The sequence below is a fragment of the Clarias gariepinus genome, chromosome 7 (genome assembly GCF_024256425.1).
Source record: "Clarias gariepinus isolate MV-2021 ecotype Netherlands chromosome 7, CGAR_prim_01v2, whole genome shotgun sequence".
Taxonomy (NCBI): domain Eukaryota; kingdom Metazoa; phylum Chordata; class Actinopteri; order Siluriformes; family Clariidae; genus Clarias; species Clarias gariepinus.
In genome coordinates, this window is record NC_071106.1 from 33,379,136 (window position 1) to 33,401,628 (window position 22,493).

Sequence of the window (22,493 nt, forward strand, 5' to 3'; positions counted from 1 at the left end):
ACATACTGTACACATTTTTTTTTTTCAAATTAATAAATAAATAATAAATTGATATAAGGGCAATAAAACATGTTACGCTGTTAGAGGAAAATAACCAGGTTGTCATGGAAACAGTATCTCTCTATGAGATATGTTTGAGATATTATTGAATTAGTTATTTTCGTACAATAGCATACCCAGTCGGCGTGGTGGGTTAGTAGTTAGCATTGTCGCCTTCCTTGCACATCAGGTTTTGGGTTCGATTCCCACCTCGGGTCTGTGTGCATGGAGTTTGCCTGTTCTCTCATACTTAGTGGGTTTCCTCCCATAAACATTAGGTTAATTATATAAATTGCCCGCAGTGTGTGAATAAGTGTGTGTGTGTCCTGTGACCTCATGCTTTAAGTCAAGTGGAAAAGGCTCCAGGCCCCCACATATAGTACGGACAATGAGTAAGTGAGTGAGCAAGCTGATCATGACTTTTTCCATGACAGATCACTATTAAATTATAAATTAGTTTCTTACATACAGAATTCATCTTGTTGTCACGTCTAGTCATGCACTATCCTGACTTTTTACTCTTGTGTGTAATATTACCTTGCACATGCACTTACACTGTGTGCATTATACAGTAATCCATTTACATTTACGTTTGCGGCATTTGGTGGATACCCTTATCTAGAGCAACTATCTTATTTTACATCTGAGCAGTTGTTGAGTATTTGCAGCTTATCCAGTAACAGAAGTTTATCATCATGTGTTACACAATAGTCATGAAAAGGAACAATTTATTCTAATATATACTGTACAAGTTCTACAGCAGAATGACTATAAAACCCACTTGTCCTGATTTGACTCGAATATGCCATTTTCACTATTCTAATTACTCGCATAACTAACTCCTCAATTCAAGCTTGCAGAGATTTCAGTCTTTTGTTTAAGTGAAGCTGTGATCCCTGCATCTTTAATTTTTCATGTTCAAGTTTTTCAAAAGAGACAATGAGAGCTCTTGATGTAGCTACTTATTGTGTACAATCAGCGCCCTCTGGTGTATAACTGTGGCGTGACAAGCTCAAAAGTCCCAAAGCTGACTGAAGTTATTAGTAGTTAAAGAGCTTTAACTTTATAAAAATATACTGTATCCCAGTAACATCTTGGCCAAATTCTATAACAGACTGTGCATCAGAGAAGTTTATATATCAGATTATATGACAGCGTTGATCTTTTTTTAAAGATCTTATTTATTTATGTAATTAACCAGCTTTATTCAGGCTTAGACAAATACTGCATTAAATAAATAAATATCTCACCATCTATACCACTTTATGCTGTTTACAGGGTCGTGGGGGGCCTGGAGCCTATCCCAGGAGACTTAGGGCATGAGGTTATCCCTCACAGGACGCACACACACGCTCTTTACACACGCTAAGGGCAATTAGCCTAATCTGTACATGCAATGTGGGAGAAAACCCAACATGCAAACTCCATGCACACAGGCCCGAGGCAGGAATCAAACCCAAACCTGGAGGTGTAAGGTGACAGTGCGAACCACTAACCCACCATGCCGGTCTATAAATTATGAATATATATTTAATAAATTATTTCCTTTCACAGTCCAAAGACATGCAGAGTAGGCTAATCAGTGTTTCCAAATTGTCTGTAGTGTGTGCCCTGTGATAGAGAGGCACCCTGTCCAAGGTGTACCCCACCTCGTGCCCTAAGTCTCTTGGGATAGATTCCAGGATTCCCGCATCCCTGTACAAGGTAAGCAGTATAAAAACGGATGAATGAATAAATGAATAGATTTTGTCAACTCTTTGCCATCTATAGAATTATATTTGGTATATATGGTACAATATGGTACAAATGTAAACATCACAAAGTTCTCCCAGTGCTTGGTGGATTTCCTTCAGTTGCTCTGGGTCCTCCCAAAGTCCAAACACATGTACTGTAGATTAGGCTAATTAGTATTCCCAGCTTTCCTGTAGCATGTGAATGAGTGTGTGAGTGTGTGCATGTGTGCCCAAAGTTTCCTGGGATAGGCTACAGGCTTCCTGTGACCCTGTATAAAATAAGCAGTTTGAGAATATGAATGAATGAAGGAAAAAAAAAATGTTTAGCATTGTTGCCCTGCACCTCCAGGTTTTGAATCACACCACCGGTCTGTGTGTATGTCTGGAGTTTGTTTGTTCTCCCTGTGCCGTGTGGCTTTCCTCCAGCTACCCCGGGTTTCCCCACAGTTCACAAACATGCATTGTAGGCCGATTGGTGTTTACAAATTGAACGTAGTGTACATAGTTGCACATAGGGTGTTGGTGTGTGGACACAGCTCACCTTCTAACCTCAAAGCAAATAACTGTTCAAATAACACAATGAAGTCCTTTATGTTTCAAGTATACAATGTAAATTATAAATGTGTCAATGCAAATGCAAATAACACCAAATGTTTACATACAAAAGCCTTTCAATTTACACAGATAAATATAATATATGTGAAAATTACGAGCAGTCCTAATAATCATAGGACATTAAATATAGTTATTATTTATTATCTGTATTTTTTTATTTAGGTTCGTGTGAATATGCGAGTGTGAAACATTATATTGGGTGTGTGCATGTGTGTTAGTGGGTGGGAGTGGATGTGAAGGTAAATCGTCCGACAAAAAAAATCCGTTTTATGACTTTAGTGTCTCCATATTTTCTCTCTCTCTCTCTCTCTCCTTCACATAGTTTGTCTTTCAGCTGTTCTAACATGGGCATGTCACATTAGGCTTTGTTTACTTAGGCTTCATATTGCAGGTCAGGGCCAAAGAATACCTTTGACAGTAGAATTGGATAAAAAAAAAGTGTACAGTCATTTAAAGTGTACAGATAAAATGAGACAGCTGCATCAGGAAGGGCATCTGGCATAAAAACTTGTGCCAAGTTTTGCGCAGATCAGGTTCACTGTGGCGACCCCTTGACGAGAGCAGCCGAAAGAGTAACAACAACAAGAACAACAACGACTGCTATATCATATTCATTCATCTTCTATAATGCTTATCCTGTGTACAGGGCCGCGGGGGGGCTTCTATCCCAGGCACAGTCAGGGTGCCCATCCATCCCACTCACACACTACATGCTATTTGGAAATGCTAATTCGTCTAATGTGCATGTTTTTGGACTGTTGGAAGACCAAGTACGGGGAAAACTACAAACCCCCAAGGTGGGAATGGGACCCTCGACCTTTTCCTTTAGAGAAGCGAGGTCACGGTGTAGAAGTGTTTGTGAACTGTGGGGAAACGAATAAAAAATAGGAAGTCTACGCTGCACAGGGAGAACAAGCAATTACACACGTACACAGACAGACAGACATGGCATGATTCAACCCTAAAGGTGCAGGCCGACAATGCTAACCACTTAGCAACAAAAATTCTTTTACAATAAATAATATTAATTACAAGATATAGTCTATACAAATCGCAGCAATTTTCTTAGACATTTTATTTTTAATAATAAAAATATATAAAAAGCACAAGAACAACAACAACAACATAACAATAATAATAATTAAACAGAAAAAAAAATACAATTCCCACCACCCCCCAGCGCGCGCGCTTGACCACAAACCCGGAAGTGTTTGTAGTCGGGCGCCGGAGCTGTGTTTACTTCCGGACTTCCTGTATATGGCAGATCTGGATAACAGCAACGGCGACCTCAGCGCGATCTCATGCGCCGTGAAGGCAGCAGCAGCGCGAGCTTCTCCGGGGAAATTCCGACGGGTTTTGTGAGCGAATAATCGCGTTAAAGCTTCGAGATTCGTCGAGACGTCAGAGTGGCTTCGCAGAGGAAGAAAGTAATCCCAGTGCTACCCTTCGCCAATCCGACAAAGTCAATGCGCTGCATCGTCCCAGTGCCCGAGCTGCTTTACCGGCACTTTTCAAACGCAACTCATCACTAACGCACACCGGATCGGGTCGTGATCAAGCCCGGGGGTTATCAAGAAGCGGTTCGGGAAGAGCTTTCCGGTCGAGCTGTCTCACCTGGAGTGCCGGGAAGCCAAAAGAGAAAGGAGGAAGGGGACGAAAGTGTGTCCATCGACCCCCTTTCCATCAGTATGGATTGGTTAATGGGGTGAGTAACTCTGTGTTTAATATAGATAAGAAATCTTAAATAGAGTGGCATGCAATCAGGAAGAGCAAACAGGAAATCTGACCAACAAACAAACAAATACAGAAATGTCAGGGTCCCTGTCTCTCCAGGACCCCCTGCACCATGTCCACAATCAGTCCTAAATCTAACCGTCTGGTTATCTACATCATGTTTAAATAAACAAATGCAGCTCATTCCACCGCTTTGGCTTGCAAATTTCGCCTCCCTGCTTCGTAACACCCAAGGCGGGTCATTCACCAACTCCACGGTAAATCTTCCCATCATAGTTATTTATAATCTAGATCTCTCAGATCTTTATTTCTCTTTTTATGCATCTCTTTATGCCTGTTTTTTTTTCCTCCCTTGTCTTTTCTTCCATATTCCCAGATGGACTAGTCCACACTCAGACGTTCCCACGTCTCTCTATTTGACTTTAGTCCATGTCTCTCTACGGTTGAGTGCAAAACAAAACAAAATCTTTGCATATCCTTATGATGGAGTTTCATTTGCCTGCCAGTCGAGACATTAAGTCATCATTTGCTCTCACGATCGGCAAACTGTTAAATGTAAAAAAAAAAAAAATTAATCTTTTAACCAGTCAGCTTTTTGGATTTTCTCACCCGTACCTAATTATTTGGCCAGTCGTGTTTTTTTTTTTTTTGTTTTGTTTTTTGCCCTGATTGAGATGATCAGTGCAGAATTTTGCAGAACAAAAATTTCTGACTTTTGTTTCGTTTCCCGTAAGAGTGTCAAGTTTTTGTTGTCGCCATGCTATGGTCGCAGGATGCACCCGTATATATGTCGGTCGTCACTCATATAACCTTTGCACGTTCAAAGCGACGAAGCGAGGCAAGACACGGTCACGTCAATGGCAGAATTTTCACTTAGCCAGCTAAAATTAGTCATAGTCTTCGATTAAACCATCTGCAACATCTATGTATTGATTAATCTAACACAATGAGCGTATAATACACAATATAACAATAATAATAAGTGCTGCTGATTTTAAAGGAAGTGCTAAGATCTCGGTTTTGGATGTCGTAAACTTACCGTCTTACAGGCTTTACCTAATCACACCCTCAACTTTAGGTCGACTCTACCGAGCTGTGATGTAATCACCAGCACTGAGAGACAAAGTGACATTATAATGAGCAACATTTGAATTGTTTGTTAATTCTGGTTGAATTCACCGTCACGTGACTAAACAGCAAATCCAGGCGACTGCTTGGAATGATTTTGTTCACCCCATGTTGTCCAATGTTCCACACTGTCCTCATAGACCTGGACAAACCCTAAATATGTAAACCGTATTTTTTCTGAAAAGCGGTTTTGAAGCTCAACTGTGGGATCTTTAGGCGTCGCCATCTTAGCAGGCGCTGACTCCGCCTAAACCCGGGGTAATCTATAAATGGGCAAATGGGCAGAACAAACAGAGCATGGCTGTTGATTGGAACACGCCCATTAACCTCAGTAAAGACAATCTACTTAGCTTAGGTTAAGCATAGCTCAAATGCTAAGGTGGCTAATGTTTATTTATACGCTAGCGTTACTTTGCATTGGAACTGTATCATCCCATGTCAGCTCCTATGTTTCTTGACAATTCTAGTTTGCAAAAGTGATGCCTATCAGGCAGCGGTTTCTAGTTGTCACTCAAATCGGCCACGCCCCTAATTATGCCTAATTTAAGTTTTATTTTCATTTCATCTTATTATCATTTTTTATATAACTGATGAGGTACACCCCCATGCAATTGTTTACAGACTCTGCGAGGATTGTCTCACTTTCACCCTGTGGCCATCGGCCTCATTTTTCAGAACCTGAAGTTTCCCCTAGCTTCAGCTTTTCTGTTTATTATTTGACCTTTAAATATAGATGATTACCTGCGGTTTTCTCTTGTCTTTCTATATGCAGGCTTTCCTTAATCATTTTTAGAGATATCTGAAAACAAGATAAGTCTTAAAAGGAAGTAAGTAACATTATTAGGGGTCTCTATTAAGGCGTACGAGTCTGTCCTGTATTATAGATATGGTGTTAGACCGGGTCTTCCGGGTGAAACTTTTCTCCTGAAGCTCCTCCAGCTTGTGTGTTTAGCTCGAATGCCTGCTATCATGACAGTCAAAGTATCAGGAGTGCCGTTGTTTACACACGGCGCAGACACGACCGGCTTTCGGTCGATTGACTCACAGAAGACTGACTCGATATGGTACGATAAGAGTTAATCCGGGAGAAACCTTACACTGATAACGTAATAGAATTTAACCCATGACCTCAAACCGACTGATAGCACAAGTTTATAGACACAGAAATGGAAGGCCAGGCTGTGACGTGCACGTGATAAACATAAAAATGAGATGTAACCAAACATCTATATATTTAATGGTTGACTTTTTCTTTAACTAAATAGCCGGGGTAGGGGATCTTCTTATATGAGGTCACAATTGGGAGGGAATCTGATTGGCTTGTTTAAAATAGAATGGCAAAAGAAGATAACGCTGAGAATGTTTTTGTTTTTACACAAAAACTGGAGACCCATAATATATTAAAATGACTGAAAAGTGAGTTTTGCATAATAGGTGTCCTTTAAGTAAGAGCGTACTTGATTGTTCTGCTTATGTCTGAATCATAATTTCATACTCTGACTTTCTTCTGGTTAACCTGAGGGATATTAACACCTAATTTCGTCACTATGGTCTTGTTTTACATTTTTGCTTGTTAGACAAAGCAGCAGTTTAAAATGCACAGGAATGTAACCGAACAACATTTTCCAGACAGGAGGCGAGAAAGTTTTTAACTTAGAATCTTGATTTTTGTGTCTCTGATGAGATAACCCCACGGAAGAGTGCATGAAATCTGGATAAATATTTAACAGCCATGGTTTTCGTTAGAATTTGCACCACACGGTGGTATAAATAACCATGCACGCATCAGCAATCGTTCAGTCAACCAAATAGAGACTTCTTTTAGAAACATTGCATTTTTTTAGTTTATCGTTAAGTCAGCTGATCAGCTTGAGCACGCTCGCCATACCCGAATAACCACATTTATGTTTAGCAGGAGAGTGCATGCATGTGTGTGCCTGCCAGTGCTTATGTGTGTGTGTGTGTGTTGGCTCTAATCCTGTCCAATCTTGACCCCTCACACTCCATGATCGACCTGTGACGCAAACGGGTCACCCGTGGGATCATCGTCCAGCAGGCTCACTTCTTTTTGTGTGTGCGTGTGTGTGTATAAAGAAAGAGAACTGAGGACAGCAAGGCAGCAAGTGTTAGTTCAGTTCAGTTCTCACAAGTGAGAGAGTTGAGGTAAAACCCCAGGGCGAGGAAGAAACGCGTCCCCGTCTGGGTGGCGTCAGATAATCATTAGTGTACAATTAAAAAACAATTAAAGCAGATATCAAAAGCAGTATGGAGGGATGCTTAGTTGTATTTGTTTCTAACACTGCTAATCCTTTGGTCCCTAAAATAAGTGACCGGTGATGTGAATTGCACCAAGAGCAGGGGATAAACAAGCGTGAATCAATGGGTGCCATCCGATACAGTATCGTCTCCATACCCAGGTGTTAATTCGATTTGTATTGTGACTCTATAAGTATCAGGATGTCCTGATTTATTTATTTATTTAAGGTTTTGTTATGATTCTAATCAATCTTAGCAAATAACAGGACGCTGTGCTGCATATTATGTGAATAGTTCAGAGATTATAGCGAAACTGCAATTGTTTCATAAGATAAGATATACCTTTATTCGTCCCACAGTATATAAAAAATATTTATACACAGTATAGTGTCAGCTCAAATACATGTATGTATAAATTGAAAAATAATTTGCCAAAGTTCGCCACACAAGAATCATGATACATCACGCCGTTCAAATTTCTGAACTGGTATGACATCATTACAGGCAAGAAAAAAGTGGTGCATAGCCCCTCCTCTGAATCGAGTCCCGGGCACCATCGAGGAGTTTGGTGGTTTCAGGGAAGTCTTGTTTTCTGCATTCTGATCAGCTAGAAAATTGCAGGTCCACAAAGAGACATAGGAGGCGGCAGCTAAAGGGCATTTAAAGCTACAGACACTGAAACGGCTCAGTCGGAATAGGAGTGAAACCTACGAAATTAAAGGATCCTTGTTGAACCTTTTTGTTTTTATATTTGCATTCAAAAAAGGTGGTACCTTTAATGTATAGAAACTGTGACATCACCATGAGCAGTGTGAGCAGTCGCCAGAAGATACAGTGTATATATATATATAAGAAATATATGCAGTCAAATAGACACACATCTTTGATCCTGTTCTCTGGGCAGCCTGAACATCTCCAAGCTTTCACCTTTTTTTTTTTTGGTAATAAAAATATTGCAGGCCAACGTAACTGATGTCGTAGGTTGAGCAGTTCGCGGCATTGAAGGTGATATTTAAATAACCGTTATGCTGCAAGGTTGTTTTTCTACAGTCGCTTCTATTCCTGGAATCAGGAAAGCTTTCAGTTTTACTCTAGAGCTTGTGCGTGTCAGGACAAATGTTTGGATGCACTCGGTCTGTTAAGTCGAAGGAAGCACTTTAGACGCAGCTACGCTTTTAGACATAGGAGTTAAAAGCAGACTCCTGAGCCTCATCATCCTCATTATCTTCACGGATCTGATTCGTCAGATAGGAGCCGGCATAGATGGGTTGTTCTGATGCAGACACGGTTACGAGCATGATGAAATTTTTTTGTTTGTTTACCTCCCTAACAGTGTTGGACTGATTGTACTTATAGGGCATTTTCACATTATGGCCCAGGGATCGTTTCTGAGAACACTTGATCCCAAAGTACGATTCATTTTGATCAGTGCGAACACAATCGTTTCATGCTGGGGAACCCAAGATGGAAAAGTGGTCTCAAGAATAGATATTCCGAGTAGGTTTTTATAGGTTATAATAGTTTCTTTTTTATTTGTATATGTAGCAAGTTTCTATTCAGGCTCTTTCTTCCTTTTCTATCTCGGTTTTTAAGCCACTCGACCATGTCTGCGTCACAGGGATACAACATCAGAACACACTATTCGCCCCCTTCCACATGCACGAGCTCATAGACACCCATGATTGTGTAGCTGAGAAAAAGAGAGAGAGAGAGAGAGAGAGCAGGGCCGCCCTTCCACCCAGACTGTTTTGCTCGCTTCGACTTCTGCCCACGGAGGGCTGGGGTATCTTCAGGGTTTAAACTTGTCTGAACCTGTCGTGTCTGGATGAAAGAAATGTTTTCTACTTTTTTTTTTACTTGGTGGCACCTTTTAAATTACACTTTCTATCTCTCTGTCACTGTCTGTCTGTCTGTGCATCTATCCATGTATGAGGTTTTATATGCACGGCATGTCTATTTGTCTGTATATTTGTACTTATCTTTTTGTCTAGCTGTCTTTTGTTCTATGTCCTTCTGTGCATCTATCCAAGCATCTGCTTTCTTTACTTGTCTGTCTGTCTTGCTTGTCTTTCTATCTGTCTATTTGGCTAGCTGTCTGTCTGACCATTAATCAGTGCACCTGTCTGCCCATAAATCTATGTCCGTCTGCCTGTCCGTTTCACTAGCTTTCAACCTATCTGTCTGTCTCTCATGTATCCACCCATCTGTCTGTATGTCTATCTCTCTCTTTATAAGTTTACTTACTTCTTTGTTTGTCTATACTTGTCTCCGTCTGTCTACCTGCATGTTTGCCTGCCTTTCCATGCATCTGTTTGTCATTCCTTATGTCTCTGTGTAAATCTATGTACCTAATTTCCCTGTCTGTCTTTATGTCTGTATGTATGTATGTAATGCGTATAAGTTCCCTTTCTTGTTTTTCTTGACTATCTGTTTTTATGTCTATTTGTCTGTTTATCAGACTGTCTATCTGTCTATCCATGCATCATTTTCTGTCCGTCATTTCCTGGAAACACCTTTGTGTTGTGTCTCTCTGTATTGCCCTTTGGGGCAGTTGTGTCATAAGCACACCTTCCATGTCTTCTCCCTAATAAAACACAGTGGGATGGGTTTTTATTAAAACAACACCGTAAACGTTAATCATTTATATCATGATCTTTATCAGCACTGACTGTAAGCCACTTGCAGCATTGGAGCTCAGGGGTATTTTCTTTCTTTTTTTGTGTGTGTGTATCTATTTAAGGAAAGTGTTGCAGCCACACGAATGTTTTCGCTGTTAAGTCAGCGTGCTCTGGGTTTGTTGGGTTATACATCTGAACCAGTGTTTGTCATCAGAAACTTGAGCAAAGGTCACGTCTTGGCTTCGAGACTGAATTTCTCTCTGTCAGGGCTGAAGCAGTAGACAAGTGCAGGCAGTGTGTCAGGTTATAAAAATGTCTTCTAGGACCTGTAGCTGCTGTAGAGTGAGTTCTTGATTCCCATTGGTCAGGAGGTGTTGATGGATTTTCTACGACAGCAGATCTGACAGGAGGATCAGCTCAAGTTGTATTAATCAGCTCGTTCTAATCTAATACTGTATATGTTAGCTTTCTATGTCTTTATATCTAACTTGTTCGTCTCCTGTACAAAGGTAAAGCAAATGCCAAATCTGTCCGTCATCTTGACTCCGTGAAGCCATCTGGGTTTATAAACAGCAGCAGAAGCAGCAGGGCATCCGCGAGTCCCACGTGGCCGGTCGCTTGTCAGTCAGAAAACTCTCGCTTTTCAAGCAAACTCAATAAACCTTTGCACTTTGGCATCGATTCGACAAGTCTCTGGGAGCCGGACGGGAGCGCTGAACATCACTGATGATTGTGGCAGCGGTGTAGCAAGCTCTGTCTAACACGCCAGTCAAAAACTCCCACGGGCGCTGAGATCTGGTCAGCGTGAAGGCTGTAGCATGTCCCGGTGAGCCCTCGCTCCCTCGTTGATGAATAGGGGCGGAGTCATTCTGGGAGACGTTGTCTCTCCGAATTGAAATGTTTCTTCAAAGGAAAAAGCAGTGTTTTCCTAAAGTGTAAGCACTAGTGAGCTGCAGGTTTGGCACAAGAGGTCATTTTTAACAAATAAATACAAAAAAAAAAGGATTTCATTTGCAAGCTTCAGTTTTGTAATTGGGTTTAAAAATGTAATTGAAAATTAACCAAAACTAACGGATTTAAACAACAGGATATTCATGTCTTGAATCTTGAGTCACGATTAAATGCTCTACAGCTCTATAGTAATACTTAAAAAAAAAAAAAAAAAAAAAACTACAGCGCACTAGCTGGGATTTTGCTCATCTATCATGCAGTGGTTAATGTTTAGAGGTGGGTTTTAGTTACTGCTCATAGACCCGTATTACTGAGAAACACCAGCTCTAGTGCTCAGTCCGGGCAGAGAGTTGCACGGACACCTGATCTTAGCGTATCAGTGGTGTCTGACACCAGCACGCGCGTTAATGCTGAGTGATGATCTGGCTGAACGAGTTCTGTTTAAAAAAAAACAAAAAAAAAAACATGGACATTACTGCAGGACTCGCTTTCCGTTTTTAGCAAATTAAACATTAATAAATAGACAAGACCCGGCTTTTAGTTCCGAGCCTATGAATTCTTGAGTACCATGTACGTGATTAAAGGCCGAACACAGCGTAGTGTTTGCTTGCAGTAATTAGCACATTTATGATCGTACATTTAATGAACTAGCTTACAGCTTTTTGAGCGCGGGTGTTAATACTTTTGCTTCTCCTATTAATACTGTAGTAATGTATGATGTAAAATGAAGCATGCGGATGTTCATGCAGCTCTTTAATGTATATATAATATATATGTAGTAATTTAATAATTATTAATATATTAATACGTATGTCTTGACCAGTGGACAGGCCACCCAAGTATATTGCGTTTCTTTAACTCCCTAACAGAGGACTAAGGCACTGAGTTTTTGATTGGAAGGTTGGCGGTTCGAGCCCCATCTCCACCAGGTTGCCACTGTTGCGCCCTTGAGCTAGGCCCTTAACCCTATTTGCTCCTGAGGCGTTATATCATGGCTGACCCTTCACTCTGAGAGAGTGATGTACCGAGAAGCAGTAAATGCAGCGGGCGGCAGTTACCGTAAAAATTAGAAGGCCCTTTCACACTTCTCCAAAAAAAACAAAAAACAGAAGGATTAAGGGTTAGTCCACACGAAGCCGGTGCGTTCCCTATCTGATCATTTTTTTCCCCTCATTCTAAAAAAAATTTGCGTACACACGAAACCACTGAAACGGTGTAGTATATATGCCAGACCAGTATAGGGGGCGCTGTAATTCTGCCATAGAGATACACTATACACAGAGAAGAAGACGTTGAGCATGCGCATAACCTTCGTGATGTATACGAACCAAGATGGTGTTGTCCATTATCGCTTGTTGCTCATAACAGTTGCATAGAAACAATAGATTTTGCTGTAATAAAGCTAGTAGGCTTTGTAGCAACATGAACACAATCATGTAGTCCGCCATTATTGTTGTTGCTGTTACGTGTGACGCAGCCGACACGTAATGTGATGACATCATCGTTTCACAAAATATACGGATTGGCTCTACACACGAAACCGCAAGGGTGTCGTTTTCAGATTTATCCACTTTGGGACCCGTTTTTAAAAAATAGCGGTTTCAGTCTCCTAAAACGCCGGATCCGTGTGGATGAACCGCCAATACGATAAAAACTTTATACCTATACAGCGAAACACGTCTCAGTGTGGACAGGCCCTAAACCTTAACTCAAACAGTAGGGATCAATGTCAGTAACACAGCATTGCTCAGTCACAGATTTTTTTTTAGACATCAAACTGTGCATTTGGGTTTTCTGATATGTCATATAGGACCTAAGTTATGATGACTTTTGAAACTTTACTTGAAATTTTATTGCCGTCGAAATAAGGGAAATAAAAGTCACAAACATATAGAACTCACAATAGAATAATTTATGATTATTATTATTATTATTATTATTATTATTATTATTATAAAGATATTATTTTTGTTATCAAAGAAACAACCTAAAACAACCATAAAAACACATTATCTTATGAATCTGTGCTATTTGTTTGCATATTTTACCCATTTTTCCTTCTTCTTTTTTTTTTGGTTTTGCTCAGTCATGTGTGTGTAGTTGGTTAAAAAGAACTAAAAATCAGTTCATCATATTATATTGCCCAGCTAGTGCTGGAAAGAACAAGATATTGCTCTATATTGTTCAATCCTGACCCCATATATTATATATATTTATTAAACATAGTAATGCAAAAATAAAAAAGGCTTAAATTCTCTGGTTTTTAAGGACTACTTTTGCTTTTGCGCTGCCTGCCCGTTTCCCTGGCTACCACCAGACGGATATTCCAGACCTGTGGGAATTACTGAAATGTGGTTTGAAGATGTCCCCTTGTGCTACCAAAACAGTGTCTGGTCCCACGAGACATGACTCCACAACACCTCTGAAGGTGTGCTGTGGTATCAGGCACCAGGATGTTAGCGGCATTTCCTTTAAGTGCTGTACGTTACAGGCAAGAAGTCGAGCCTCCATGGATCAGACTTGTTTGTCCGGATTGGACTTGTGTGTTGGTCCTCCTTTGATCGGACTCGATTGGATGGAGACGGGGATGGGGAAGTTTGGACAGCAAGTCCTGGGTGTTTTCATTCTATCATATTCAGCATTAACTTTTTGTGATGCATTGCCTTTTTTGTGGATCAGACAAGACGGACTGGACTTTTGGTCCCCCACAGCCTCGGGTGCCCATATAATGTATATAATTGCTAATCAGCCTCGCGGTGGTTTTAATGTTATGGCTGACCTATGTAAGTGGATTGTCGATTGTAACATGGCTGACTACAGTAGTAGAGCATATGGGTTAGGACTTGGTTCAATGCAGTAGCAGAGGATATGGGCTGGAACTTGTCTGAGTTGGGACTTGACTCAAGTACAGTAGTAGAGGATGTGGGTTGAGAGGTGACTGAGCTATATGGTGATAAATGAAAAGGGTGTGGTTACTTAGGTGATTGACAGTTTTGGACAAGACAGTCAAGTTTCATGGACGTGCACGTACTTTTCCAACTCAGAACTGAAGCACATGTCGAAGCCATGCCTCCTTCTTCTGTAAATTTGGGCTCCCCTTATTTTGATCCCAAAAAAGGAGACAAAACCGTACGATGGGGCTGAAAGGCACCATTTAGTCCAGTCATATTAGAGGTGCAATGATGTCATCAAATTAGTCGGCAACAAATTAAATTGTCGACGTAATCACGCCTAATTCTCACGTGAACTGTGAACGTTCTGACATGTAGGTGTGAGGTGCCATGGAAACGCCTCAATGATCAGAAATCTCCGACATGAGGGAACATTTCACTCTTAACTTGAGCAAAAACCGCCGCTAGAATCGGAGGGAGAGGCTCTGCGCTGGCGGGGGCGTGGCCGCTTAGCAGGGGAAAGAGTCACACCTGAAGAGAATGTGGATAATTACTGAGCGCGTGTTGCTGTGAGTCGGCGGTTTTTATTTCCGGTTCTCTTCAGTGAACATTTTTTTCAGTTGCATTCCCACACATGCACGTGCGCCTTATTGCTGGCTTTTGAGCTCTGCACGTGCGTTTTCTCTTGCTCGCTTTCTTAAATGCTGTTAATTTTTTTTCAGCTCACGGCATCAGACACACACACACACACACACACTCTCTAATTAGCCATATTCTCCCCAGGTGTGTGTCCTTTTCTCACTTACCTCACTTTTCCGGCGCCTCACACTTCACTTCGCTTGACCCCGCCATTCACAAACCACAGATTTAATCTGTGTTTTCTTTCAATTTCTTTAACTTGACTCCCGTAATTTCCATCCACCATCTTTAAACTTTAATTATTAGTTGTATTTCTTGCTTTTCCTTGGTTCATCATGAAAGTTCATTAAAAGACATATCTTAATTGTTAGTTACCACATGCACAAAGCTACATCAATTCAAAACGTTCATAAGATGGTAGATAAATAAGAGGTATTGATTAATTGTTTCAATAATTTATTGATGGATAAAGAAAATGTATTGATTAATTGTTTCAATAATTTATTGATAGATAAAGAAGAGGTATTGATTAATTGTTTCAATAATTTATTAATCGATTACCAAAATAATTAGAGGCAGCCTTAATTCATATATGTATTAGTAGCAGAATATTTCTGTTGGAACATAGCTCAAGTCAAGTTTAGTTACTGACGCTACTGATACTCATACTAATACTGATTAATTCCAGTGTTTATACCCATACTTACACCGAAGTGTGTAACCTTTTTTTTTTTTTTGTGGTTTCAAAGTGCGATATGCTTCAGTCTATGAGCAAATCAGTTACTGTACCATCATACAGAATGAATGCATTCAGGGTTATTCTTTTAATGTGTCTGGTCTATATATATATATATATATATATATATATATATATATATATAAACCAAAGAAAGAACTAAAGCACTGAAATGCTTTGCTCCCTTTTTTAATTAACTTTTTTTTTTTTTTAGAGGTGTGAGGGAAGTTTAGACGACGGTTGCTATTTACATCCTTCTGCTTCCTGTCAAGTCAAGCACCATATCTTTTTAGAACACGGTGGAAAAAAAACCCAGCCACAATGTACTTTCATCACCATTACACCTGCATCTGGTTCTGACTGAGGATGTGGTGGCACACAAACATCCTTTACAGGGTGTGAACGTTTTCTGTTTTTCACTTCTCGTCAGAACAAAACGTTACAAGTCACACAAGAGGAATAATGCAAGTTTATGCAAACTCTTTGAAAAAATTAAATGCTTGTGGTGAAAAAAGTAGGTGTAAATGTTTTTATCCAATCAATAAAGTTTTGGCAGAGAAACAATTAAATTTAAGATTTTTCCATTTAGCAATAAACTCTCAGTTTTTTATTAAATTGAATAATCGATTCACTCGCACAGCTCTAGTGAATAAGTTAATAATTATATATACATATATACAGTATGAGCAACTAAATAATTAATGCAAAACAAATATTTTCAGTTAACACAGACGCAATTTGGAGAAATGCCGACATCAATAAAATTTCCTGACACCAACCTTCGCTTCATGACTCAATGTGTGGAAACCGTTGGGCTAGTAGGCCACTCGATGCAGAGATGGTGTTACCCACAGTATGAGGTATGAATATCTGATCTCAGCTTGCGTCATCAAAACCAAAGCCAGCATGGCTTAAATAATTGCGTACATTTTCGTTTGGATAGTGTGAAAATGCGTGACGCCGCTGGTTCCAGATAGTTGTTCAGTGCAATAATTGTCGGTTCCCAAGTCAACGGTAGTTCTATCAGTCACACAAAAGCAAATGTGTCTGCATCATTTTGCCAAATAACCGATTGATTTAAAAAACAAATTGGAATATATTGAAAATTAATGGTGTTTGTAGAACCGTTGTATAGAAGCAATAGGCAAGGCTGTTCCCTGAATATCAGTACAGGTGGTCCCCGACTTACAAACGAATTCTGTTCCAGGAGCACATTCGTAAGTCCGATTTGTTCTTGAGTCAGACAAAGTGAGTCTTAAACGCCTTTCACACAGATATACAAAGTAAAGCATACCAATCCACTTGACAAAATTTTTCCCCGTTCCCCACACTGCCATCATGTGGCCTTTAAATCACAAGGGGAATGCCAGACGCCATTTTGTCTCAGAGCTGTTTTCCACTGTATTGGACTGTGAACCCTAAGGATTTTCCAAAATTAGAATTCAGGACAGCTTTACAGGATAGACATTTTTATCATTGTGCTTCCAGACTGATTCATTAAAATTTCTCCCCCACATACAATATACCGAACTTTAAACATTTTATACATTCACTTGCACACTGAAAATATCGTATATAATTGTAATTATTGGTATCTGGTGCACTGCAGTGTCCTATTTTTTTTGTGCAACACACCTGAGCTACTTCTGTGATTGAACCGGAAGTGAAACCTTGGTCCATTTATATCTGCAGAAATTCCTAACTCGGATGTTTGTAAGTTGGGTTCTACCTGTACTGATATTTTTGTTACTCGGGCTAAACGTGCATGCCTAGGACCGCGTCACATCAGTGCTAATGTTCATTACAACAGCACTCCGTCTTGTTGTTGTATGGCTAAATGGATCAGTTAAAGATGTGTGTATATTCCCTCAGCCAAGAACACGAATCTGAGACTCCTCTTGGCACAGTCTCATCAAAACTAGGCACATAGAGAGCAGACGTATGTCAGAAGGTCTTTTTGAATCTTCAGCTGCTTCCATATTAGATTATCAGGTGTAGAAGTGTTTCTAATAAAGTGTCCATTGTGAGTGTGCGTGCATGCTGAACTGGGACACCTTTAAATCTATGCATCACCTCATGTCTCTCTCTTCCCTCTCTTTTTTTCTCTCGCCTAGTCTCTCAGCATGTCTGTTTCTCTTCGCATTCCTTTGTCAGCATCTTTTGTTGTTGTTTGTTTTTCATATGTCTCGTCTTTCCATATCTCTGTTTCCCTTTTTTTCCTTCTTTTTTGGTCACTGTACATATCGCCCATTTTACCACTTCTTTTTATATCCTCTCCCCTCCTCTTCTTGCCCTAGCATCTTCCACGCTGCGAGCGCTCCATGTGTGTCTTTTTCGAGCCCTCGGCGCTTCTCGTCTGGAACATGTGTCCCCATGACAGCTTTTTATAGAGCACAGCAGCTTCAGCTGGCGAGAGAGGCGGAGATTAGAGGAGGAACGATTTGGAAAGAGACAAGAAGAGTTTTACCCAGTGTTCTGTGAGAAAAACAGGTCTGCTTAAGCATTGTAGTTAAATGGAAAATAAATATATGTCAAGCAAAGGTTGTGTGGTGTTCGTAGACTTGTGTGGGGGGGATGGTTTCAGTTGCATACCACGATTCTTTTATGTGGCAATTCATGTACTGCCACACTAACATCAAAATCTATTTTAGAGTTCATTTTATATACCTTTGCAAAATTTTGCAGTTCCTCAACAATCTCGTGCTCTAAACTACAGGTAGTCCCAGACTTACGAACAGTCGAGTTACAAATTTCCACAGACATGAACATCTGTAGACACTCCAGTGCAGCAGATACCAATATTTACACTCACTCATTGTCTTTACTGCTTTATCCTGTATTCAAGGTCGTGGGGGGGCTGGAGGCTACATCCTGGACAGGGTGCCAATCCATCACAAGGCATACACACAATCACACACTATGGGCAATTTGGGAACGCCAATTAGCCTAATATGCAGGTCTTTGGGAGGACATGCATATTTCATGCACACAGGGACGTGAATCGAACCCGGACTCTGGAGATGCAAGGCGACAGTGCTAACCACTGTGCCACCCCAATATTTACAATTATATACAATATTTTCAGTGTCTAAGTCCAGTATATTGTATGTATATGGGTGTGCGGGAGAAATGAATCAGTCCGGAAGCACAATGATAGGAAATGGCTGTCCTGTAAAGCTGTCCTAATGGTGAATAATCCTAATTTCGGTAAAATCCAGACCAATACAGTGGAAAACAGCTCTGAGACAAAATGACGTCCGGGATTCCTCTCATGATTTAAAGCAGCCGAGACAACACTTCACTGTGAGGTTCATTTTCCATGGCGCGATTACGATTTTTGGCCACATGATGGCAGTGTTGGGTAAGGGCACATAGATTTAGTCAAGGGGTTTGGTATGCTTTACTTTTTATATTCATGCCAAAGGTGTACAAAACTCTGTCAGACTTGAGAACAAATCCGACTTAAGAACAAATCTGACTTGCAAACTTGCTCCTAAGTAGGGGACAACCTGTACTTGCACATTGGCAGCATCCTGTGGAGTTAGGGTTAGGTAGCCCTGTGAGGTAGAAGCTAATTATTATTACAAGTTATTTACTAATCATGATACGTACAGAGTCATATATACGAATTCAATCTGCACCCAGAGATTGTGATAATATTGTATCGGGTAATTCTTGGTGAATCCCATTCTGAGTGCTGTGCCATTAGATTAATTTTGCAGTTTACTTGATCCTCAATCCTTTGGTGCATTTGTTATGTCAGTTCACACTTTTAAGATCTGATCTGTCTAATCAGACTCATTTAGGTCTGATCAGAACCCCTCACTCCTCTCGCCAATTCGTGTGCACAGGAAATGGATTTGGTCACGAAATTGATTCAGGCCAAACCAAAAGGATCCGAAAGCCACATGAGCAATGCGAGCGAAGCCTTTGCCACTTTTTTGATTGACTTCCTTTTTCTGAACCTTAAACCAGAAAAAAAAAAAATATATATATATATATATACAACCTAAAAAACATACAACAGTAAGTTTTAAACATTTCGGGACCCTAACTGCACTCTTATTCTGTGAGTGCTTGCTGTACAGATTAGCTTAAGTGTGCGCGTGCTGTCACGATCCACGTGCGCTTCGAGCTCGATGAAGGTGTGCTGCTGTTGTGTAACGTTTAAACCTGAGTCAGTACACTCTTTCGGAGAAGTAGGTCTCTGAATCCCATCGGCCCTCGATCCACTGACATCAGCAGGAAGATTTTGTGTAAGGATTGTGAATTCTGTTTAACTTAAAGACAGACGTGGCAGCTTTACAAGAAATCTCATTGCAAATGTCTAACGAGCAGGTCAGAGGTCATGGCGGCGAAGATTACATGCCGCCGTGAGAAAGGTTGAGAGCCTCTTATGTCTAGTTCTGACTGACACTGGGTTATAAATGCAGGTGAAGAGACAGGCCGTAGCATGAAAGGATGGTTTGGTATGAGCAGATTGCGAGGACGGTGTCCTGGGATGAGTTTCTCCACTGAAACGTTGTATAGTAGCAGAAGGTGAGTCACGAATGCAGAAGCTCTAAGCAGAAGTTGTGCATCAGGATAAATCTTGCACGTGTTTCGATTTATTTATTTATATTGTACTGCGTTCATTTAATACCTTTCATCTACATCTGTGTGCGTGCATATTGGCCTTTTGCTATGTGATGGTAAGTGTGTGTGTGAGCGTGCCAGCTGTGGAATGCACACGGCTTAATGCGAGTGTAATCCTGCATTGAGATGGATAAATGATGGATGAACTAATTGAGGAATCTTATACTCCCTTTGTGCTCTCACTCTCCTTTTCGATTCATTTCTTTTTTTTTTTAAATTCATTATGAATTGATACTGAGTGTATTTATCCTGTAGCAGTCATTATAATGCAAAAGATTCCCCATTGCATCAAACTGTAATACATTTAATTTAGTAAAACGGAAACCTGTCCCACTGCTCGGATTCAATTTGTCCCAAATTTAAAAACTGAAGCTTCAGATGCATTCCATCTAATCCGTACACACCTAGCGATGGTTTTACAACCGGCTGCCCTTCCTGACTTAACTCTCACATTCTATTTGGGCTTGGGCACCGCTGGGGTTTGGGCATTGCCTTGGAATTGACCCCTGACCCGAAAGCGTAGCAAGTGAGAAGCCTACCACTAAGAGAGTGTTAATTATTTACTCACAGTTTCTAAGTAAATATTACTCTGGCTGTGGAATTTATTTTAGAAAGACAAATACATAATTTTTTTGTGTAATCTTCTTAAATACACTCTGTCCATCTGATCCGTCAACCAGGTTCAGGTTAAACTGCGATTCACATCAGAAGTGAATTTTTGTACTCAAAGGGCCGCTTTCAGGAAGCAAACAGGTGAAAGTCCGATGGAGTGTGATCAGGACTATAAGAAGAATGCTTCACAAGCTTTAAAACAAAGTTCTTGCGGAGTGCGTACAGTGTGCAGACGTGCATCGTCATGCAAGACCACGGCGCCGTCGGATAGCGGTCGTCTGCGTTTAATCACAAATGGGGCGTCCATTTTTGTTGGTGTAGCACGTTCACACTTGCACAGCAGTGACTGGGACGACAAACACTGTGAGTTATAAACAGTGACATATAAGACTACTCTTGGAGATTTATTTATTGTTTTTATTAGAAAGGGGTAGAAGTGTTAGTACATCCCTTCTGAATTATTACAAAATGCAGAGATGCAGATTTTGCAGTTAAACCTGTTTCAGATTACATCGTGGTTCAACTACACAGTGGGTTCCCATAGATTAGTGGGTAAACTGTCTATAGGAACAACTAATTTGCCACAGATCCTGAAGAGGGTGCGCTGTGATGTGGTGACCCGAGCTGCTGCTAGCTAGTTCATTTTTGTTTGGATAGTTCCATGATAGTCCCAGTTAATTCCATTTCATTCCACTTAATAGTTTTCCAGGGCAGTGGTGGCTCAGTGGTAGGTCTCTCGTCTGCCATGCGGAAGCCCCGGGTTCAATTTTTAGCCAATGCCCAAAACCCCAGCCACTGGATGAAGTGCCCGTTCCAAGCCAGAATGAAATTGAGTTGTGCAGGAAGTGCAACATCATTCCATAATTTTCCACAAGATGCCCCATTTTGGTGTGTGTCACAGTTGCCCGACAGGCAAATGGCAGCAAAGGATATACTTTTTTCCCGGCAAAGCACAAATTATGTCCCACCCTCCTCTGACTGGCTTCATGTTTTTATCCTAACCAATCATCACTCCTCTCCCAACAGAATTTGCTTTCGACTTTTATTCACTGGGTTTCTACTGAAGCTTGATAAAGGGACACTGATAGGCTCCACCATTTTATATGTAGTAAAGCATCTAACCAATCATAGATTAGATTAAATTCTTGTGACCAATTATAACGCAGAGGTCAGGATTTGTTTGATCTTATTATTCATTTTGTTACAGTATATTTCTCAAAGATCAAACGTTTTTTTCACATCAAAAAGTTTTATCCGGACTAAATTTAAAGCTCATCCGATCCATGTAGGCAGTTAAGTTGAAATCTCAGATTAGAAAGATTTCAATATGATTGAAGAAATATTGTCCATGTAACTGTGGATAGTGTGTGTTTCCTGAGTAAGAGAAGAAGAAGCCTTCACCCTTTAGTTTGATTCTTTCTTTTCATCTGTCTGTAACTGACACCCAGGTTTCAGGCTTTTCTGGTTTAAGTGGTTAAAAGGTGTTGCCATGACGATACCCTGTTTGCGTTTTATTTTTACTCTTCTAACCATGAGCGCGAGGTGGAAATAATGATCTTGACCAAGCTGCTCGAGCTAAAGATTTTGCATAAAAGGGAAGGTAACCTAGCTTTCTCTAGAGTGATTGTGCGGTTATAAAATATAACGGTGTAGAAGTGTGTGTTTTTTTTTTTTTGTTTTTTTTTGGATGTAGGTGCAGTATTTAGGGACTCGACTTAGGATCAGATGAGTCACGAGTGTAGAAAAGAAGAAATAAGATGATGAATCAGGGAGGTACAGAAGGGGAAGTGTGTCAGGATCACACCAGGATCACATCAGGGAGCAACACGTACAGTACAGCTCGAGAGAGACTGAGAGAGATTATTATAAATAGGTATGGTCATTAGGTTTATCACACCATGTTTTA

General features: G+C 40.4%; 1 protein-coding gene across 1 annotated transcript in view; it reads left to right on the forward strand.

The window, feature by feature from the left end:
• Positions 1-3,633: 3,633 nt before the first annotated feature.
• mob2b (MOB kinase activator 2b) overlaps positions 3,634-22,493 on the forward strand; it is a 52,918-nt gene continuing 34,058 nt past the window's right edge. The window contains exon 1 of the mRNA XM_053500451.1: positions 3,634-4,092. Within this exon, the coding sequence (XP_053356426.1) occupies positions 4,076-4,092 (17 nt within the window). The 5' untranslated portion in view covers positions 3,634-4,075. The remainder of the gene's footprint in view (positions 4,093-22,493) is intronic.